The sequence below is a fragment of the Ciconia boyciana genome, chromosome 13, assembly GCF_034638445.1.
Source record: "Ciconia boyciana chromosome 13, ASM3463844v1, whole genome shotgun sequence".
Taxonomy (NCBI): Eukaryota; Metazoa; Chordata; class Aves; order Ciconiiformes; family Ciconiidae; genus Ciconia; species Ciconia boyciana.
In genome coordinates this window covers 17,960,713-17,980,945 of record NC_132946.1, presented here as the reverse complement: position 1 = coordinate 17,980,945, position 20,233 = coordinate 17,960,713, and the positions used below count along the sequence as shown (strand labels likewise).

The 20,233-nt window shown below is 51.7% G+C and overlaps 1 protein-coding gene across 3 annotated transcripts in view; it reads right to left on the bottom strand.

Moving 5' to 3' along the window:
- The window catches only part of RAB11FIP3 (RAB11 family interacting protein 3), an 80,821-nt gene extending 61,129 nt beyond the window's left edge, over positions 1-19,692 (bottom strand). Inside the window, exon 1 of one of the 3 annotated variants that reach the window (XM_072878612.1) lies at positions 18,929-19,692. In XM_072878612.1, coding sequence (XP_072734713.1) covers positions 18,929-19,255 — 327 coding nt within the window. In that variant the 5' untranslated portion in view covers positions 19,256-19,692. The remainder of the gene's footprint in view (positions 1-18,928) is intronic. The other 2 variants (XM_072878614.1, XM_072878613.1) reach the window with 2 other exon arrangements.
- Between the last annotated feature and the right edge of the window lie 541 nt (positions 19,693-20,233).

The window sequence follows — 20,233 nt, the reverse complement described above, 5'->3', positions numbered from 1 at the left end:
GAACGGCCAACGACAGCTCCAGCATCTCGCTCCTGGGTTCTAACTGCCAGTTTTCACCATTTCTTCACTTTGATGACTAGGCTAAAAAACCCTACCTTATTAGGACAGTTGGAAAAAACCCCAAGAATTATGGCTCAAGCTGGTTTAGATTAGCAAATCTTAGCAGTTCTGAAGTCACAGATTTCTTGCTTTTAGCTGAAGACTAAACTGCAAGAACAGGAGTAGTTAACACCACACTCCTATTAACACAAAAGCAAAGGTTAACATTCTACCAAATTGCAATGTTAAGCTGAACACATGCAGACATAAGCCACAGTCACAGGGAGGTACCTTCTTTTGGCCAGCAAGAAATATTAAAAATAGAGGTTTTACTTAATATATGTCTTTGTAGCTGGTTACAAACTCTTCTCAAAGAAGAAAGAACAGCTAGAAATGCAGAGCATTAGAGTCAGAGGATGACGTGGTTTAAATAGCTGATTTAAGTCCTGATGGAAAGTGAAAGGTTTAAACCGCTGTAAGTCAATCTCCCTTAAGCTGAACACAGACACAAGCCCGCAGCAGCAGAACCGGTGGTGAGAACTGCCAAAGGGGCCCTGCTGGCCCCTGTGCTGGGGACGAGGCACAGCCCGGACCAAAGCCGAACGAGCTCCTGGCATGAGTCTGTAAGGGATTTCTCCTGGTTAGGGACATGGAGAGGGAAACAGACTGGGGAGGAGGAGGGCGGTCATCTGGCACCTCAGCAACAGAGCAAGAACTACTCATTGCACCAACCACACCACCACGTCTCCTCCTGTATTAAAGAGCTTCGCACATGGGCAGGGCGTCTCGCCTTCCAAAACCAACAAGATTTGCTGCCAACCAACACCCATCTCCAACAACTCCCTCCAACCAAGCCACCTCCGAGTACATATGCCAGCTGTACCGGCTGTTAACAGCTTCCCCACGATGCGGAGCACAAAAAGAGCTTCCTTGCTTTGACGAAGTGAAATCAGTGCAGTAAGTGATTTCGAGCCTCAGCTAAGCCAACAGTGACAACTCCAAATTCAAACTAACACAAAGGCTTGACAGCCACACAATGGAAGTTTCCCAGGGAGGTGAGGGATTCCCCAGCTGTGAGTGGCCCTGTTAAGCAGGCTGGAGGAAAAGGAAAAGGAAGCTCCAGGCCTTTTCTGTTTACCTTCAGGATGCTCCATGTCTCCACCACGTCGCAGATGGATTCAGCGGAACAAAATATCCACTGTGCTTCTTTTAAGCGCTGATCTCCCAAGGAAGCGAGGGCTGCGCCGGTCAGCCGACGCTCTCCTTGTAACCCCTGAGCTTGCCAGAAGTTTTCCTTCATATTCTGGCAGAGACTGGGGATGAATCAGCTTCCAAAAAGAAATTCTTCCGAGGGGTGAAACGAGGGCGGGAGTTTTCCAGTGGCCACAGCAGTCGGGCACCCCACAAGGAAGAGCCGGCAGAGCTCGGCTCCTACGGTCGTATGGTGTCTCATACAGATGACGCTTCCAGCCTAGCCACAACCAGGGCCACGTCTTGTCCTCCACACCACATAAGCTAGTTATGTGATGATACCATGGTGGGAGTAATAAGTCAGCATTTCAGTACTGCTTTACTCTACACAGACTCTGGAAGCAAATCCAAAGGAGACAAAGAGGAGGAATCAATACTGAGATATTCCTGATATAATATGCCCAAATACTCGAGGCAGGCCAGCGAGCAGGCTGCAGCTCCCACCAAGAACGTGTGCACCTGCAGTCTCACACACGCTGCGATAAACAAAGACAGATGCTTTTGCCTTGAAGTTGCTCCCTCCTTTCCTTGGAAAGGATTCGACGTGTGGTCTCAGTCTTCTGAGCAATGGGACAAGCGCCAAGGTAGCCACGGGAAACTGAACAAGGGTGAAGATCTGGTCTGCTTAATAGATGACTTCTGCTCTCAGGGCCCCAAAGGGTCCAACCACATGGCTTATGTGCAAAAAGAACCTAGAGAGATGTTAAGAGACCCTAGAGAACCCAGAGGGCTGTTAGAAAGACACCAAGAGACCTGTCCAGATAAGGAACAGCATGCCGGAGACTTACCAAGAGTCTGGTTGAACTGGGCGTCTGGCTTGGCATGTTTCGGCCACTTGAGCAATCAACAGGGACAGACCAACCCATCCAGGAAAAAGTCTGCAAAACCAGTACGACCAGTCCAGATTCTGACTGGGTGACACAGCATGCTTATTGCTGGCTGGGCCTTGACTTTAGCCCAAAACATCAGATGAACTGTTAACTACCAGAGGAAGACCTTCATCGGAGGACTCATTGCCATACTTTGACCTGATGGCAGCAGCCAGCACTGGCTGGGGACTGTTGCAAAAAGCAGCAGCTACCTGTGAGCAGTTCAACACGTATTCGCATTTCACGTCTTAAAAACTATTTCTACAGAAAGGTAAAGGTTTAGCCTAAAGAGTGAGCATTGAGGCACTCAGACTGGAGCTTTGAAAGCAACTGCTCAGTGCGAGGGCGGGTTGGGTACCCCCACCTCAGGCAGGCATTCCACCAACGAGGTTGTGGTGGGCAGAGAAAATACGTGGCCGCACAGGTACATCCCGACCGGCCCCTCTGCCGCTGACTGCCGGGCTCACATGCACAGCCCGGCTTACCAAGCCCCCTCGACACGAATGTGCAGTTGTCAGCAGGCTGCAAGGCAGGGACCGGGGCAGGGAAAGACCATCCCACTGCATGGCTCAAAAGGAGCAGAGCTCTGCTACAGAGGGATGAAATTGGAACAGGGAGACCCTGGGCCCCCGACACCTACACAGCCCCCTCCCACAAACCCACACCAGTCCCATGCACTTCCTACCACCACCTCTTCCCAAACTATTTATCAATAGGAAATTTTTCTCTCCTCAATGGAATATTACAGGACACTAATAGGTTTGAGGACCTTACCCTTGTGTCTTCCCCTCCAGAAGAAATAGGAACCTTTGTGGCCAAATTTAAGCACAGAGCGAGGCAGGACCAGGCAAGGAAGCAGGGTCCACACTAGACAAGCTGCAGCTTCAGCATCAGCTTCCAAAGGGCCAGTTCCTACCTGGTACCTTTGAGGAAAGTCTACGGAAGGAAAGCAGCCAACCCTTCAGTGGGCAAGGACCCTGGGTACGCACAAGGGGAAGCAAGTAACTGCAGCCTTTCACCGTCCCTGTTAACAGGCCAGAAAGGTTTCCAAAACATTTATGTAGCTGTTTAATCAGCTTTGCATGGTTAAGCACACACAGTGCATGCAGACGTCGTTCCCCAGGCAGCTGGATGTTCGGCTTGGACATGGACACTGAAGTATTACAAACAGAAAATAAAACTTCGCTTTTAATCCAATTGCTGAGCTTTCTCTATCAGCATCTACTTTTCATTTTCTCCAGCTGGACCATGCTCCCCCTCGCTGCCCACCCACTCTGCTGCTTGGATCTCTGCCCGACTTGGTGCAAGGCTCCACACCACGTTAAACATGCCCAAAGCCAGCCTGTATCTTCTGTTTGGCCTTAAAGGCTGCTCAAACCACCTCTCCTCATTCAAAGTCTTTGGATTGTAGCAGTGTCTGGTTTACAAGGACCTGTTTGCAAACACCCTGCCGTGTCCAGCAGCACCAGGTTTGCTTACTTCGTACTGCCAGTAAGAAGGGTCTCAAGAAGGGAGAACACAGGGGACAGCAGGAGCAGACCCCTGCCAGCCAGCAGCCACTGCGTGTGCCAGCACACTTTCTCTGCCAGTTTACAACTTGGGGAGTTTCAAGCAAAATAGAGGACCAAAAATGTCCTAAAATCCAGTGGGTCTTGGAGCGTTTAGCATAGAAAACTCATTTACATTGAATAACCAGGCCCAGAACAATTCTGGGTATACAGGGGCCCAAAAAGCCTGCTTGACCAAGACAGGACACGAAAATCCAAGCACCTCTCACGTAACTCCAACTACCCTATTCTGTCTGCAACAAGCCCAAATCTGCTCTGAACATCTTTTATCTTGAGGGGGAAAACAGTATTGCAAGTCACACAATCCCCGAACTCAAGTGGAGAGAAAGCTGTGTGCTGCTTTGGTGTAACTGCCGAATAGAGGGGATTTTCAGCTAGTGATACTCTAAAGTGCAGGAGAGGGCTCATGCCAGATGCTCTCCTCTTTATGTTTAGCCAGACCTTTGGCCTGAAGTGGTACACGGGAATTTAACAGAGCAAGCATATGTGATATAAAAATCTCTCATGGTTATGCAAAGGTGGATGCAGCATCTCTACCCTCTGCATTTAATCGAAGGTATGAGCCAATGTACTCATTTGTCTGTAAAAACCCACTTTGTCTCTCAAGGCTAAACCCATCCTTTCAAGAAAAAAAGAATTATATTTTTAAGTGCTAATTACAGAAGTCAGTAGTTGTATTTTTTAATCTTTGGGAAATGTGCAAACATGCCGGAACTGCTGAACCTCCTGCAACCAAATACCAGAGCAGCTGTGCAACTTGCCAAAGACATAGCTGTCCCTATACAGCCGTTCCCTTTAGATCGCGCAGTCGCTAAATCAATAGGTTGCAACATGATCAGCTGAAATGAATTGATCCCTGTTAATGCAGCATTTGTCTGGGTTAAGACCACATCTATCCCCCCCGTGCCGGGTGCTGAGAGAACGTTAACATGCTGACAACGTGAGCATAACTTCATGTTGCTTCATGCCACGCATTTCCCAGAACGCTGTTGTGACCTGAACCACAGTCGCACCGATCCCAAAGCCAGGAACACCCTTTCCAGCACTTCACTTCTGCTGCTTCGACAACGTAAACAAGCAGGCTGAGTGGAAGGCTGATAACTCAGGATTACACCGGCTCCAGCAATGTTTATAGGAACTGACTCTGTAATTTGTTAAAGGATCTGGCGCTACAGAAAGCGGGCAGAACCCCAGAGCAGGTTTCTATTCTGCTGCAATTACACCTAATTAACTAACCTTTAAAATACCCTCGAGGGGGCAGATCTCATTACAGGGAGAAGCACTGGTCAATTGTGAGTAAGCAGCGCAAGAGCTGCATTATTTATTTCGCAAGTGGTGGCACTTATCCAGGGCTGCTGCGAGCGTGTTGCTCTCTGAGCCTTCTCAGAAGCTCCAGGAGGAGATCAGCAGGCAGATTGTGGCTGGTCAAGTCTCTGTTTAAAGGTCCATCATAAGCACCACTCGGTGAAGATGCTTTGTGCAACGTGCATCCCTAATCTTGCGCCCACATGGGTCCACCTGTCCTTGTTGTCACTTTAGTCCCAGAGGCTTCATACGCTGCAGGGCCCTCTGCTATCAGTCTAGTATTTGAAACCAATAATAAAGACATCTTTCTGAGAAGGAGACAAAGAAAAAGATTCAGCTTGGTTTACTCTCATCTCTTGTGCTACAGAATAAATAATCAAACCTACTACATAAGGCAAAAGGGGAATAAGCCTCCCATGGTTCTCTATCAGCCTGCAAGTATGTGAAGAACTGCAATGGGAGAGGGATCACCCACAAAGCAAGCGAGAGAAGCCCCAGTCTGACTGCTTCCTTGAAACAAACCGAGCAAGTTCCCCAATGGGAACAAGCTCCCCTCCTCTCCTGCCTTCCCAAGACGACGATATCCTCACCTTTTAACACATCCACTTGCCTTACAAATCCTCCTTCCCCCTATTTATCCAAAAGAAAAGCTGGCATGTCATCAACTTTTGATGCATATCACCTCCTTTGGGCAGTTTCTACACCAGTCTTGCACCCAGTCGACTTTGGCCCTGAACCCCGAGGCACGATGCTGCCCGCCAGCCTCTCCCAGGGTCAGCGGGCTCTTTCTGCAGGCACAGGAAATACTGAGGAGAGAGATGTGAATACATAACGAACCGGAGAGAATTCCCTCCCCAGCAAACTATTACTTTCCCTTTTTGGAAGGGGAAGGAAGAAGTCTCCAAGTCAACTGGGAACCAAGAAGAGACCCAAAGTTGACAGAGAGGAGCAAGTCTCCTGCGTTTCGCTCCCAAAGCCACTGAGTGCCATACACATCGGGAGCGTGCAAAGGAAAAGACTTTCCTTCCAATGCTCAAAATTCAACAGGAAGAAGAAAGAGAAGCCAGAATTTGTTTTAAAGAGCTGGCAGCCAGAAAAGCCTGAGGACCCAGACCCTTCCTGCCCACCCTCACAAGAAACCAGAACAAATCAGTCCAGCCAGCCAGGCCCTCGGCACATAGCGCGGAGCCAAACCGCAGGATGTCTTCACCAGCCCAGATCACTCACATTCGGCAGTTTTGGGTTTTTTACCTGCTGGTAGAAATTCCTCTGGTCTGTACTACGCAACAGGCGTGAGTACAGGACCTTTTTGGACTAACCCTACCAGCTCCAAGGCTTATCTGCAGGCAGCCGTAATACCTCTACACTCACCACAGCTTCAGGAGCCTCACTTTGTCTATTTTTAAGTGTGTTCACAAACGTCAAGTATGCGTATTTCCAAATTGTCCATCGATTGTTGTCACCGAAGCGTAAAAACATATTTAAAGAAACAACTTCAAGGATGGTTTGGAAACATTAACAGGAACGTAAGTTACACTGAAATGGTTTTATCCAGATTTAATTGCGTTTGTCTCCAGTGTTCCAGATTTCCTGTCACTACCTGAGTGCTCAAAGGCTTCAGCAGCAACGCTCTACTATAAACATATTCATTTCTTTAATGAAACTTGAAAAGCATTCTTCCTCCACCCTCCAAAACATCCAAGGCTTTGTTTCTAGCTTTTGTTCCTCTAATGACACGGGAAACCTGTTCTCACCCTTCCAAACACACAGCTCAGAGGCAGGAGACTAGATTTAAAAGAAAGCTTTAGTGCCAGGTTACTTCTTACATAAAACACATGCGTTAATGTAGGCTGGAGCCACCCCTGGGGGAAGAGCCAAGCACCACGACTGAAGTCACCCCGGGCTCGAGGCGGGACGGCCGCATCCTGCCGGAGCACAGAACTGGGGCAGAAAGCCTACGCAGGATTTTAGAGCTGATCTGAACAGACAACAAGTAACTCAATAAAACACGCCAGGAGGGCACATACTGAGGACTAGGCATTTTAAGATGCTGAACATTTTGCAGTGCCTGGTCTAGTTTCATGTGAAGTCCCCTGCAACCAACCCAGGTATTTCTGTGATGGGGGCTGTTCGGTTACAGAACAGACTGTCTGGGCTTACAAATCCAACACTGCAGCTTTTGCTTCCATTTCATCCCAACCAGGTTAGAAAGCAGCACAAAAACCCCATGGCATATCCCAGAATAAATCCTCTCACTGGCTCAGGACTCGCTTTTACTAACGCATCCTCTCCAAAATACAACGTACATGCTATGAGCTCTAAAACAAGATCGTCATAACCAGAAACAGGAGAATCCTATTGCTGCCAATGCACAAACAAGCACACCATGAAAGCAGGGGGCAGAGAGGTGCATCTCTCAACTTGCAAACCCTGGGAATTTGGCAAGCCCAAGAAGCCTCTCGGGCTGCAGAGATGAAGCCCAGGTGAGTGCAAGACACAAGCCAGTCCCTGACCAGGCAGCTAAATATTAGAGAGCCAAGTGTGAGACAACTAACTCGCCTTCCCCAGCCAGACTGAGCCTGCCAGACTGTCAAAACTAAGTTTATCATAATACAAGCAAGCCTGATTCAGAGACCAGCTGTCGTGGTTTAGCCCCAGCCGGGAACTAAGCACCACGCAGCCGCTCGCTCACTCCCCCCCGGTGGGATGGGGGAGAGAATCGGAAGAGTAAAAGTGAGAAAACTCGAGGGTTGAGGTAAAGACAGTTTAATAGGGGAAGCAAAAGCCGTGCACGCAAGCAAAGCAAAGCAATTCCTTCACCACTTCCCATGGGCAGGCAGGTGTTCAGCCATCTCCAGGAAAGCAGGGCTCTGTCACGCGTAATGGTTACTTGGGAAGACAAACGCCATCACTCCAAATGTCCCCCCCTTCCTTCTTCTTCCCCAGCTTTATATACTGAGCATGAGGCCATATGGTGTGGAATAGCCCTTTGGGCAGTTTGGATCAACTGTCCTGGCTGTGTCCCCTCCCAGCTTCTTCTGCACCTGGCAGAGCATGGGAAGCTGAAAAGTCCTTGACCAGTGCAGCAACACCTAAGACATCTCTGTTATCAACACTGTTTTCAGCACAAATCCAAAACATAGCCCCATACCAGCCACTCTAAAGAAAATTAACTCTATCTCAGCTGAAACCAGGACACCAGCAAAGCATAAAGACTCATTTCTTTTTTAGAACTGCTTCAAATTATTTTCCTCCTTTTGGCAACCCTTCATGCAGCCTTCAGAAAGAGCTGTTTGTGCAAAGGCAAGTACACAAAGACATGCTGGCAGGGGGAAGCCCAGAACGGTTTCTAGGTTGAGAGGTAGATTCTCAGAAGGGAGAAGAGGCTGAGATGCAATGCATAGCTTCAGAATCCCAGAACTTCAGGGTGGGATTGTGAGCACCGGGCTTACAAGCCTCACAAAACAACAACAAAAACCACACCCAGGACAACGTTAATGCTTCTCCAGTGACCACCACGTGCCCAGCTATCTCACCATGCCCAGCACACATCAGGTCCTCCAAGCAAAGGAGCAGCAAGAGGTCTGGATTTTGCTCCCCACGCTCCACCACGGCTTTGCAGGTCTCTGCCAGGCTGGCAGCCAAGTCACCTGCCCTTCACAAGGGACCTGCCTCTGTGCTCCGTGCTTTCACTCCTACCTCTCCTGCCAGCATGCCTCCTTCATCCGCCATACCTCTGCCACGCCACCCATGCTGCCAGCCTGTCCCCACGACGCCATCAAGGGACAGATGCTCCACAGAACCCAAAGAGGTGCAGCACAAAGTCCAAGAGCAAATTCCCTGTTGCACACCAAGGTCTCCAGCATCTCCCTTGGACCTTTCAGGACAAGTAGCCTCCCGCAAGCCTTGCTTCTGCATCCTTCTGCTGTGCTCCTGCCAGCACAGTAGTCCCAGCGCTGCAAGTAGCCAGGAGAGGATTAGCTAGCTGTTGCATCCATTTAGCAGGCATAGGAAAAAAAATATTCCACAAGGATATCCAAATTTTATTTTTTCCCCCAGCTGTAATCTCCTCACACACACAGACTGAGCATGGTGAAGAACTGCCACTCCCCTGGAAAAAAATAAGGAATTTGGCCATACAAAAGGGAGGCAGCAGATGCCTTTTAATCCCTCTGCAGCCAAAGGCGATGGCAAAAGCCACAAGGTCCTGATCAGCTTTGAAAGCCGAAGTGGAACTGAACATTATTTTCCCATTAGAAGAGTTTCACTTACAACATAGCTATACTTTCCCCACACAGGAGAAGGGCCCCTCAAGCAGCCCCCTGTTTCATGCCGCATTTGCTCGGGACCACACAACCACGAAGCAGCTGCGTGCATCCTGGTCCGGCACCATGCCCTGCGCCCCGCCGCAGCAAACACTCCCCATTTGTTTCCTGCCCTTGACAGCTTCTGTTCTCTAAAAACTGTTGGTTTGGGCTCCTTTTACCTCCTGCGCATTTTGCTTGAGCCCGGTTTCCTACTGGACTCTGGCAAATGGATTTTCCACAGGGCTGTCGGCAGTCGGCTCTGCTGAGTCTTGCCAGAGCTCCCAGCACCAGGTCCTCTCCCTTCAGTCTTCCTCCTTCTCAGAAGTAGCAGTGACTCAAACTCAACATAACACTACTGGTATTTCACCAAGGGATATTGTAGCAGAGGGAACAGTAGCTCTTTCTTCTGAAGAACTACAATGCATTATTAAAACAATCAGAAGACTACCAGGCTGTGCACAACATTGCCTAACAGAGGGACATTCAGCCTGCAAACAAACCCCGGCCACTGGCTGCAACCAACCCTTGTAACGCAGACAGCAGCACTGCTCTTCCCGTACAGCACCACGGGACATCCCCAGCGCTGTCACTGTCCCATACCAGGACCCCAGTGGCCTCTGCAGTGCTGGGGACACACCAGAGCCAGGACCCACACAAGCAACACCAGAATTGGTGTCATTTAAGCAAGCACTCAAATTTGCATCAAATACCACTGCCACTCAATTGCTTGTTTCAGATAAATTAGTCACCTCAAAGTAACACTCAGTAACCAAATTCAGCAGTTTGGTATCGCTGGTATTTCTTTCTACTACAAGGGTTTTTTGCTGTTACAACGTAAGGAGCCGGCCGGGGTGAAGCAGTGCTCAGAGCACGCCGAGCACCAGGCAGCCTAGACCTTCTCCCAGGCAGCCTCCACGTGTATGTCTGCTTTAAGAACCGTTTTATCCCTAGAGAAGGGGAAAGACCCTAACCAAAATGAGGGCCAAAGCAGGCTTCAATGCCAGGATGTTCACAGCCATAAGGAAGCCTCACACCAGGAGCGGTAGAGCCCCGTCCCAGACCCGTAGCTCACCAGGGCTCACTCTTCCTCACCTCCATTGAGAAAAACCCCAGCCCAGCCCCAAAACCGCCACAGCAGAGTACTGCTGAAGTACCTACTGCCACTTACATTGATTTGAGTTCTGCTTAAACTCACTTTCAGCCTGCTTTCCCCTTGCGGGGCAGACACCATCTGCTCGAGCTTGGCCACAGCAGCAGCTTGCAAGGAAGCTGTGCCCAAGGCTGCCCTTGGTCATGTTTCCTCCTCTTCCCTCCTCCCCCACAACCCACAAGGCCGTTAATAACTTACTCTCTGCCCCACACCAACTCCAGCAGTGACTCTACAGAGGAGGGGAAGCCTCATCACGAACCAAAGTTTGGGAAGAAGAAACTATTTCTGTCCAAATCAGAGCAATGCCAAAGGCCCGAGCTGGCATTTCCACTGCCCCATTACATCTTCAGGGCTGTTCCTTGGGCTTGAATGTTTTGGGGTCCCAAAACAAGGTTTGTGCCAGGCACCACTGATATTAACTGTGACCCGTCACACGTATGGAGGATGAGCTCCCTTTGAGCCTGTAGGTATTCCAGTATCTTCGTGCTATCAAACAGAAACACACAAAGGTATTAAGAAACAGTGATTTTTATGCCTTCTGAAATCCATGATGTCTCTCCCACTGTGTTCAGTTAAAGTCCTGTCTCTGCTGGGAAGCCTCAGACCTGGACCTACAGCTCAGCAGCACCAGTGGCAAGCATCGGCCTTCAGCAGCATCCCACGCGTGCTTCACCATCATCACAACCCGGCCGTGCGTGGACCTGCCTCCACCTGCATCACCAGTGATGCTCAAGGCCATCACAGCCCTGCTGCCACCAGCAACGCGGCCGCACAGCTCAGCACAGACCTCCTCTAGGCAGAAGCATCCTGTTAAAGATCAATTTGAGAGGGGAATGAAAGATGCAATGCTTTTAAAGTGGAAAATGAAGGCTGAGGGGAGCTTTGGGGGGTCTGCCAGACTTGCACAACTAGAGAAGCATGACTGTCTTGCAGACTTGGTTTGGCTAGTTACGCAAACAGCTGTACTGCAGATGTCACGAAAAAGCACCGTGAGGAGAGCGGTTCCAGGCAGCTTAATGCAGCACTGAAAACACACATTATAGTCCAAGAGGAGGTGGAAAATGCTTTTGGCATGTGGGACCGCAAGAGTCATTGAAAGTACAAAATGCACAATTCCCCAAGGACAAATTCACTATCTGTGTCAGCAGGCACATTTCACGATGTGAACACAGTAGCAAGATCTCAATCACTACCTAATCCTATTCATCCCTGTGAATGTGCCTTCCTGCCAAACCATCGGCTGGGACCTGATGAGTCAGATGGCATTTTAAGCTTCAAGTTGTTGGAACTCTTTCTGCCGCATCCCTAACTGGCACCGCGCTCCCCTGACCCCAGCACGCCAGATAAAATGTGCTTCCAGAGAAGTACTGCTGCTGCTAAGGAGAAGCTCACCAGAACCAGTCTGGCAGCGTTGTATCCACATTTTCCACGGGTGTTTGAATTTAAGCAAACAAGCTGAAGGAAAGGCTGGTGTTGCTCACTCCAGGCTCACGTGGAGGAACCAGTCCTGTGCCCTACACCAGAAACCCAAGCAGAATTTTGGAAGGATGGAGCCAGGCAGGAGAAATAGGGAAAAGCAAGCCATGGTCCACCCCCATCCCATTGCCTGCTCTCACGGGGACTGTACCAGCAGCTTTCTAGTGCTGGGAACCCGATGGTCCCAGGGGAGAGCGGAAGCCGAGGGCGGCCCACAGAAGCAGATCACCCTGCCCAAGCAGGGCTGTAGGCTGTGGCTAATGGGAAGTCATTTGTTTTGCAAAAATCGAAAGCCAGGAGAAAAAAAAAAACGCTGGGTTCAAAGCGGATCTCATCTGACAACAAGCAGCAAATGAAAGTCAAAACAAGAACAAAATTGAGAGAAATTATGTAGGCAATTGTTGTAATGACTATCAATTACTGGCTGTATTGAGTTACATAATGATATAAGCAACTCTGAAATGCTTTGAGAGCATTCAGTTATAAGCAATATCAGGTCAAAATGACTCCAAAAGAGCCGAATCACCATGTTGTGGTGCAGTATCATATTCCAGGCTGTTAATTATGATGACCCCAATCCAATTTTTATTAGTCATAGCCTTAGAAAATATCCTGCTCCTAAGAAGGGAGAAAGCCTCTCGTGAATCCACCTCTATCTTACACAAAGCTGCCCCACACAGTGTGGCAATCATTAAGCAAAACTTTGGAAGAATTTTTATTGCATAAACAACCAACCTCAGGAAAAGCCCTTGCAAGTATTTTTAACAAATAATTAAAAAAAACCCAAACACTGAAAACATTTAGATCGGGTCCTTTTTACTTGCTAAGGCTCCTGACCCAGCCTTCAGCAGCACTTACCCAGTACAAACTGGCCTCCCAGCTGGGGATTACTGGGTACCGCATCCACACCCCAATTCCCTAGAAATCCAGCCTTTGCCTCCTGGCCCACAGCATTTGCCAACTCTACAAAGGTGGCACTGACGCTTTTTCTTTCTTCTGGGAAGTGGAGGGGGAGAACATTTCTTTATTTGCAGAAATGATCTCAAATTCCAGAGGAACACATCTAACTTTTATCAAAATCTGTAATTAAAATAAATCAACACCCCGCTCAGCAACAGCTGTATTCTCAATCTGAAGGAGAAAGGAAGAATAAAAAGGTTTCTTAAATAAACTGGTAGCTGGGATAAAATTACCGTCGCCGCCCTCCTCCCAGCCCGTGCAGACAAACCATGCCTTTGAGTACTCACGGTCCTGCCAGACTTGATCCAGCCCAGATAAGCCATCAATCTGATTACGGCCGCAAATGTAAGTACGAAACATATCACTGAAAAGATCTGTCTGTGGTATGATACGCTCCTAGGCCTTCCCAGCCACTCCAAGAAGAGACGCCTTCAAGAAGCTTCAAGCCAAAACTTAAGAGGAGCAGCAAAAACCCAGGAGCACAGAAATTATCTCTTTATTGGAGTCTTTGGGACATTTACAAATGAATAAACTTCTTTGCAAATTCCATTTTCAGCTAACCGGCAACCGCCTCACCCAAAATACATTACATGAAATATGTTGGCTTGGAAGTGTTTTCCTCTCAGAGGGAGAAAGAAAAACTCCCATCTTCGAGCTCCCGCAGAATACAGATGTGTTATTAATGACGATAAAACATCCTTTGAAGAGGGAGGCGGAGAGAGGCAGACTGAGCCCTGCGGTCTGCTCCCAGCCAAGCCAGCCCGGTATTTGAGGCGAGGAAGGGCTCATGCCTGAACCAGCAAAACAAGCAGCTTTGCCATGAATTTCTATGGTGAAAAACTGGGCCCTTAGTCAAAGAAAGCAAAATATTTCAGATCCACTCCTCTTCCAAGACACATATGCATGAGCGTATCCACAGGCACGCTCAAACCTATTATATACAGTATCACCCTCACTGCAAATCCCAGCTCCACTCTCAATAGCAGACCCCAAAGTTAAACAGCAATTAAAGCCCCCGAAAGGTACAGCAGTGGCAACACAGTTGGAGGCAATTTAAGCTTCACTCACATTTACATGGCCTGCAAATCCATGCAAGATCATTTTAGAAATCTCTTTATAAGCGAAGCTAGTATTTCCTCTGCTCAAAGGGTGTAAGAAGCCTCAAAAAATAAAAAAAAAAAATTGAGGTTTCCTCATGACAGTGATCCAAACTATTACATTTCACAGGGAAGTGGGAGCAGACTAAGGGGAACAGGGAGGGTGTCCAAGATCAGATGCGATGTCAGCAACTCCGAGAGGACTATGCCGGAGGTAAGAAGCATCTGATCCAGGGTCTGTGTGCAATTCCCAAGGGATCCATCAGAGGTGAGCAGGAAAAGCAAGCCTGGATTCACTGGGGGGGAGCCACTAAAAAGCTGTAGTTTGACACTATCCAGACTCCATTCCAGAAAGTAATTGCCAAATCTTGTAGGTTGTTCTATTTAAAAATAAAAATAAACCCCACAATTCTCTGCAGCCACTGTCTGGAGTGACACCTGCTATCGCCAAAGTGCAATTTCTTCTGCAGCACTCAGCTCAGGCTGGGCACCTCATTACAAGAAGCTGAAAAGGTCAGAAAAGCACAAGAAACCTGATAAAAAGCTTCACAAGTCATCACACAAGGAAAAGTTAAAAGCTGAATAGGGAGAGCTCAGCTGAGGATAGCTGATGTGAGGGCAGAGGAAGGCTGGTAGTCAAGCACAGATACTTGAAAGATGTAAATGTTAAAGAAAGCAAAACAAAGCACACTGAAGTGAAGCTTGAATGACCATCAAGAGAAGAAAAAAGGCAGAAGATCTCTGTCAGAGCACAGAGGGCAGAGATGCCGTAGGGCTTGGAGCATTTGAAAATAGGTTTGACAAACTCTGGGACTTCTCTTAATTGAGCAGAGGCAGCGAGATTATGTGGTGCAAGAGGCTTTCCCACCTCCAATTGTCTTCTGGATCAAAACAAAAAAGGAAAAAACCCCAAAGACCAGCAGGATGGCTTCTCCTCCGTCCCGACGCAACCCTACGTTCCTAGCTAGTAACAAATCGAGTGACAAAAGGCTTGGCCTCTGTCACTGCAATCGGACAGACACAGTGCAACAGGCAAAACAAATTATGTATTTGCTGTTCTAAAAATATTGCACAATGGCCTTAGATTCTGTATAAGCCACAGAACTGCAAGATACAGCCCCCCTCGCTTTACAAGGTGACATAAAAGTTATGCAAGATGTGCCTCTACCTCCTGCCTCGCCGTCTAAACCAGCCTTACTCCAGCCTTGGGTACCAGCCAGCGGGAGCCCCCTTTGCTGCTACAGCACGCACAGCAGCTCCAAGGGAGCATCAGATCCCCGGTGAAGTGTAGCGATAAAGGGGAGGGAAAGGAGACAATAAAAACACAACGCTGTTATAAACTGCCTCGCAAGCTGCTGGTGAGCGGACCAGAGGTTTTGCATGAAAAGTCAAGCCGTCCTCAAGACCTTTCCCCCCCGCAGCTTGTTTACAACTCCACAGAGCATGTAACGGGTCCTAGCAAGCTGTTCAAGTGCCACAACAGTCCGTGTCTGGCAAACGGCCACCCGTTACAGATCGCTGGAGGACCATCACATGGCTGCATCTTCTCTGCTCAAGGCTACCCCTATCTAGGGGTGTCACCCCCAGCTGCTGGGACCTCATGCACATCCTTTCCATGCACCCTTTACTTCATCCCTTCCATGCACCTTTTACTATGAAGGTACTAGCAATAGCCTCAATCCCTATCAACTTCTATCGTTTCAGAGAAGAACAAGCTGTCTTTAGATTTCCATGCCTTGATCTCTCCTAGGCAGCACCAGCACTTCAATGCCAATACCACAACCATGATGCTCTTTAAGGCAGTCTTTCAACAACCCAAGCTACTTAAGCAAAAAAACAAACCACCACCTCCCAGGCCCCCCAGTTTTTCTACCCATGGTTTTCATCACGCAGAGAAAAAAAAAATCACAACAGAAAATCACAATCATGATATTTTTATGGAATAAATGCCAGTTGGTCTCTTCCCTTTGACATTTAGCTAATAATTGTTTCAGCCAAATAATCTGACAGCACTGAGCTCAGTAGCCCATAAATGCCTCTGGTGTTTTACTGAACGCTAAAGACACTTGCTGCTCTCCAGCTCGCCAGTACATGTGGTCACACACACACGCTCTCCTTAACCCTTCAGCCCTCTCCGAACCCTGAGATGAATCAGCTGGCTGCAGTGACTCGCTGTGCTTAAATTTAGCAGTTTGTTCCACCACCACCCCGTGCATACCTTCCGAGCATCCACCCGTGCGGGCAGAAGCCAGGAGGAAGGAGGGGGAGAAGAAAAGGAAGCAGGTACCTCCTCCTCTTGCTAGGCAAGAGGGATAGTAAGAGGACTGGAATTTGCTCCTAGTTAACTCCCTGCCGATTGCTACCCGATACCTTCATGAGCCATCAAACCCTGGCACCTCCCTTGCAAGCTTCACAGTTGCAGCACAACCTTTGTTTGCATCTTTAAGTTTCCTTTTAGCCATCTTAACACCACTTTACCCACCTGGCGATGTTCCTACCCTTTAACTTTCACCTGAGCTGGATTTCCAGTTTTCAAAAGACCCCCAAGTTACATCTGCTTAAAACAAAATAGGTCAAGAAACTTCCCCAGAACTCCCCCCTTTCTTACTCTGCACACCTGCTGGGAGCTTACAGACCCCATCACCAACCCCTTCTTCACGCTCAGTGCACCTTCTTGCTTTTCTAAGCTGCAGGCTAGCAATAATGCACGCAGGGGCATCACAAACATTCCTTTTTCTCTTCTGGCATGCCTCTGCAAAAGGTACCAGGCTGCATTCCCTGGGGTGCCCATTACCTGTTGGCTCAGCCGTCATCACATCAACCTCACCAGGGTGTTCAGCACTTGCTGTGCCGAGAGACAGTTGTTCTGCACGCCAAGAGCTAGCTATACAAGTCTCTTGCTGAAGATAAATGTGTCTAAAAAGCATAATGTATGTCAGCATGGACAGCGTTACTAGTAGCTGTGTTCGGTGGGAAGGAACAAGCGACTTTAAAGGGACAGCCAAGGCAAGAAGCCTGCAGACAACCACTTCTAAGCTGCGTCCATACAAACAGACAGCTGTTAGTGGCACAAAACCTCCCTGGACATCCTGCTTCAATTTAGGAGAGACCTTAACAGTTTGCAACCACTCCTCAGGCCAAGATCTCAAAGCCCTTTACAGGCTTATTGTCACACCTTTGAAGCTCTGGCACAATTCCCATGTCAGAACCAAGGCACAAGGCGCTGTGTGGGGCCGGAGCGGCAGGCCTGGGCTGAGCCGCACATGCTGCCGGCACTAACGAATGCCGGACTCACCTACCACAATCCCCTGCCACGCACACACGGTCTGCCTGCCCTTATTTCCCACGTACTTGGGCTGCTCCGTACCAAACGCGCAGGGAGAGGCATGCTAAGGCGAACGGTCCCCTGGTAAGTTCCCACCGCGCCCCGAAGCGATGGCCATCACACACAGGGTCTGTGAGCCTCCGCAGAGCGACTCGCACACCGACGTGAACAGACCGTCTGCTTCTGCCTTCTCTGCCGGCAACAGCAACGGGGTGGGACGCGCAGCAGCACAGAGCGCCCGGACCACAGTGGGAAGATGCAGGTCAGAGGCTTTACGCTGAATAAAGCTTCTCTCACCCGGCAGATGCAGGAGCGCGTTGCCGAGATGATCTTGTAACTCCCCCCCGGTGCCATGACGCTACCTGGTTAATCATGCAACGAGGCAGTAAGCAGTACCGTCTGCACACACAGTGCCTCTTACTAGCAACGATCTGACAAAGAAGTTACTTTATAGAGGTATTTTCTAAAAGAAATGCCTCTGTTTTATCTGTAAGAGATGTTTTTACCATAAGGACAGAGATAAAAACACCCTCCTCCACCAAAACACTCCTTCACACGCGATGATTTGCTTTGTCATGCCACTTGAATGCACGCACAGCAGCTACAGCTAGAGAATTAAAGCCGATCTCCTGGGTGAGCACATAGAAACTTCATAACAATACCTGCACGCCTTAAAAAATAAATGTTTTTTTCTTGTAGCAATGCCAGCAGAGGCCAACATACAAAGGGTCAACAAATTCATTTCCATCCCCTGGTAGGCTGCTAGAGCTCTCTCCATTTTGGGTCATACCAGGCAGCTTCAAATTACATTGCATCTGATGTGCTGCAAGGAAACACAAGCTCACCGTGGTACAAAGCAGCAGAAAGGAGAAAAAAGCGCATTCAGGATTGTCAAACCCAAGATAAGGGAGCTACTCCATGCTCAGCGCACTGCCAGCGAGCCCACGCAGGGACCCTCAGCAGCCAGGGGAGCAAGGAGCAGCCTGAGATCCCGGGACCTCGCTGCTGGTCCCTTACACACGGGAGCTGCTCAGACAAACCCAAATGTGTTACTGATGGAGAACAAAGAGAGGGGACGCGGGCTCCCAGCAGCGCTCCCGAGATGCTCTCTTCCCAGCGGGCTGGGACCTGGAAAACGTGAGCTGCAGCTTCGCACGGCTCCCTCCGTACCTCCTGCATCCATTTAAGCCCACGCGTGCCCTTCACCAGGGACGACCCAGAGGCCGGCGATGCAGACGCTGCCCTCGCTCGTGTTAAAAGCTCTTCCGAGGGCTGCCGCCGCCGACGTGAGCCACCTTCGCCCATCACCGCCTCAGCGCACAGGAGATCACCGAAGGCCTCGCGTGGAGGCTCCCCAGTGGGTGACACCAACCGCGGGGCCCCGCGGCAGGGAGCCGTCGACTCGCCTCGCACCCAGGGCCGCGGCTCCTTCCCTGGGGGGCACCCGGGGCACGGAGCCCCGTGGACACCGGCCGGGAAGCACCGGGCAGGTGCGAGGGGAGGCCCCGGCCTGACAGGGCCCCACAGGGCCGGGGGCCGAGGTGGGCCCGGGCGCGGTGCCGGGGCAGCCGCCGGCCTCACCTGCTCGGCGCCGTAGGCCGTGGCGAACTGGACGAACTCCTCCACGCGCACGAAGCCGTCGCCGTCGCGGTCCAGGGCGTCGAAGACGGGGCGGAGGCGCGGCTCCTCCTCCTCCGGCCGGGCCGGGGGCTCGGCGGGGCCCTCCAGCGCCGGGCAGCCCCCCTGCTCCGGCGGGGACCACGGCGGCGGCCCCGGGGCGGGCTCGGCGGCCTCAGGTGCCCAGAGGCCCGGCTCCAGCTCCGGCTCCGGCTCCGGCCCCGGCCCGTCCCGCCGCGGCCCCTGGGGGAGCGGGGGCTCGGGCACGGCCGCCGGCGGATGCGGCTCCATTTTCACCGGCGGCCCTCAGCGCCCGCCGCCGCCGCCCGCCCCGCCGCTGCCCGGCGGCCATGCCCCGCGGCCATCCCCCCCTCACATCGCGGCCGCCCGGCGGGGCGGTGCCGGTACCGGTGCGGCGATGCCGGTGCCGGTGCGATCCCAGCCGTAGCTCCGCCCGCGCCCGGGCACACGGCTTTGTGCGAGGCGGCGTCGGCCCCGCCCGCCGCGCCGCCACCGGGGGCGGCCCCGCCGGCCCGGCCCGCCCCGCCCGCCCGGGAGCGGCGGCTGCGAGCGCCGGGGGGACGCGGTTCTCCCCGCGGCCGGGGGCGGGGGGGGCGGGGAGAGGCGGCGGCGCCGAGAAACAACCTGCGCCCGCCCGCGCCGCCGCTGCGGGGCAGCCCGTGGCGAACCGCCGGGCCGCAGCCGGTAGCCGCCGCAGTAGCCGGGGCGGTGACGTCACCCGTCTGCCAGTGCGGCCCCCTCCCCCCCCGCCGCGGCGCGAGGCCGTGCGGAGGCCCCGCCCCTTCCCCCGCCCCGGTCGTGCGCGGCGCGGGGCGGGCGGGGAAGGGCCACGCGGCGCGCGAGCACGTGCCCCCCGCGCCCCCCTCCGGGGGGGAGGGCACCGGGCGGCGGGGCCTGCACAGCCGCGGGGGGTAACCGGGGCCGGGCCCCCACCGGGGGTCACCGCGCGGCAGGGGCCACCGCACACCGGGCCCCACGGCCCCACCGGGGGTCACCGCGCGGCAGGCCCTGCGCGCCCCACCCGCACCGGCCCGCCCGCGCCCCTCGCGTCCCCCAGCCCCACACCGCCCCAGCGCCAGCCGCCCTGCCGGGCCGCCCCTCGGACCCCCGCCCCGGGGGGCTGCCAGCCCCGCTCCCCCTTGGCCAGCACGGCCGCCGGTAACCGGCACGAACCCCCGGCTTTTGGCAGCGCGGCAGTTGACGTTTCCAGCCCGTTACGGGAGCTCGGCATCACCGAAAGCCGCCGCG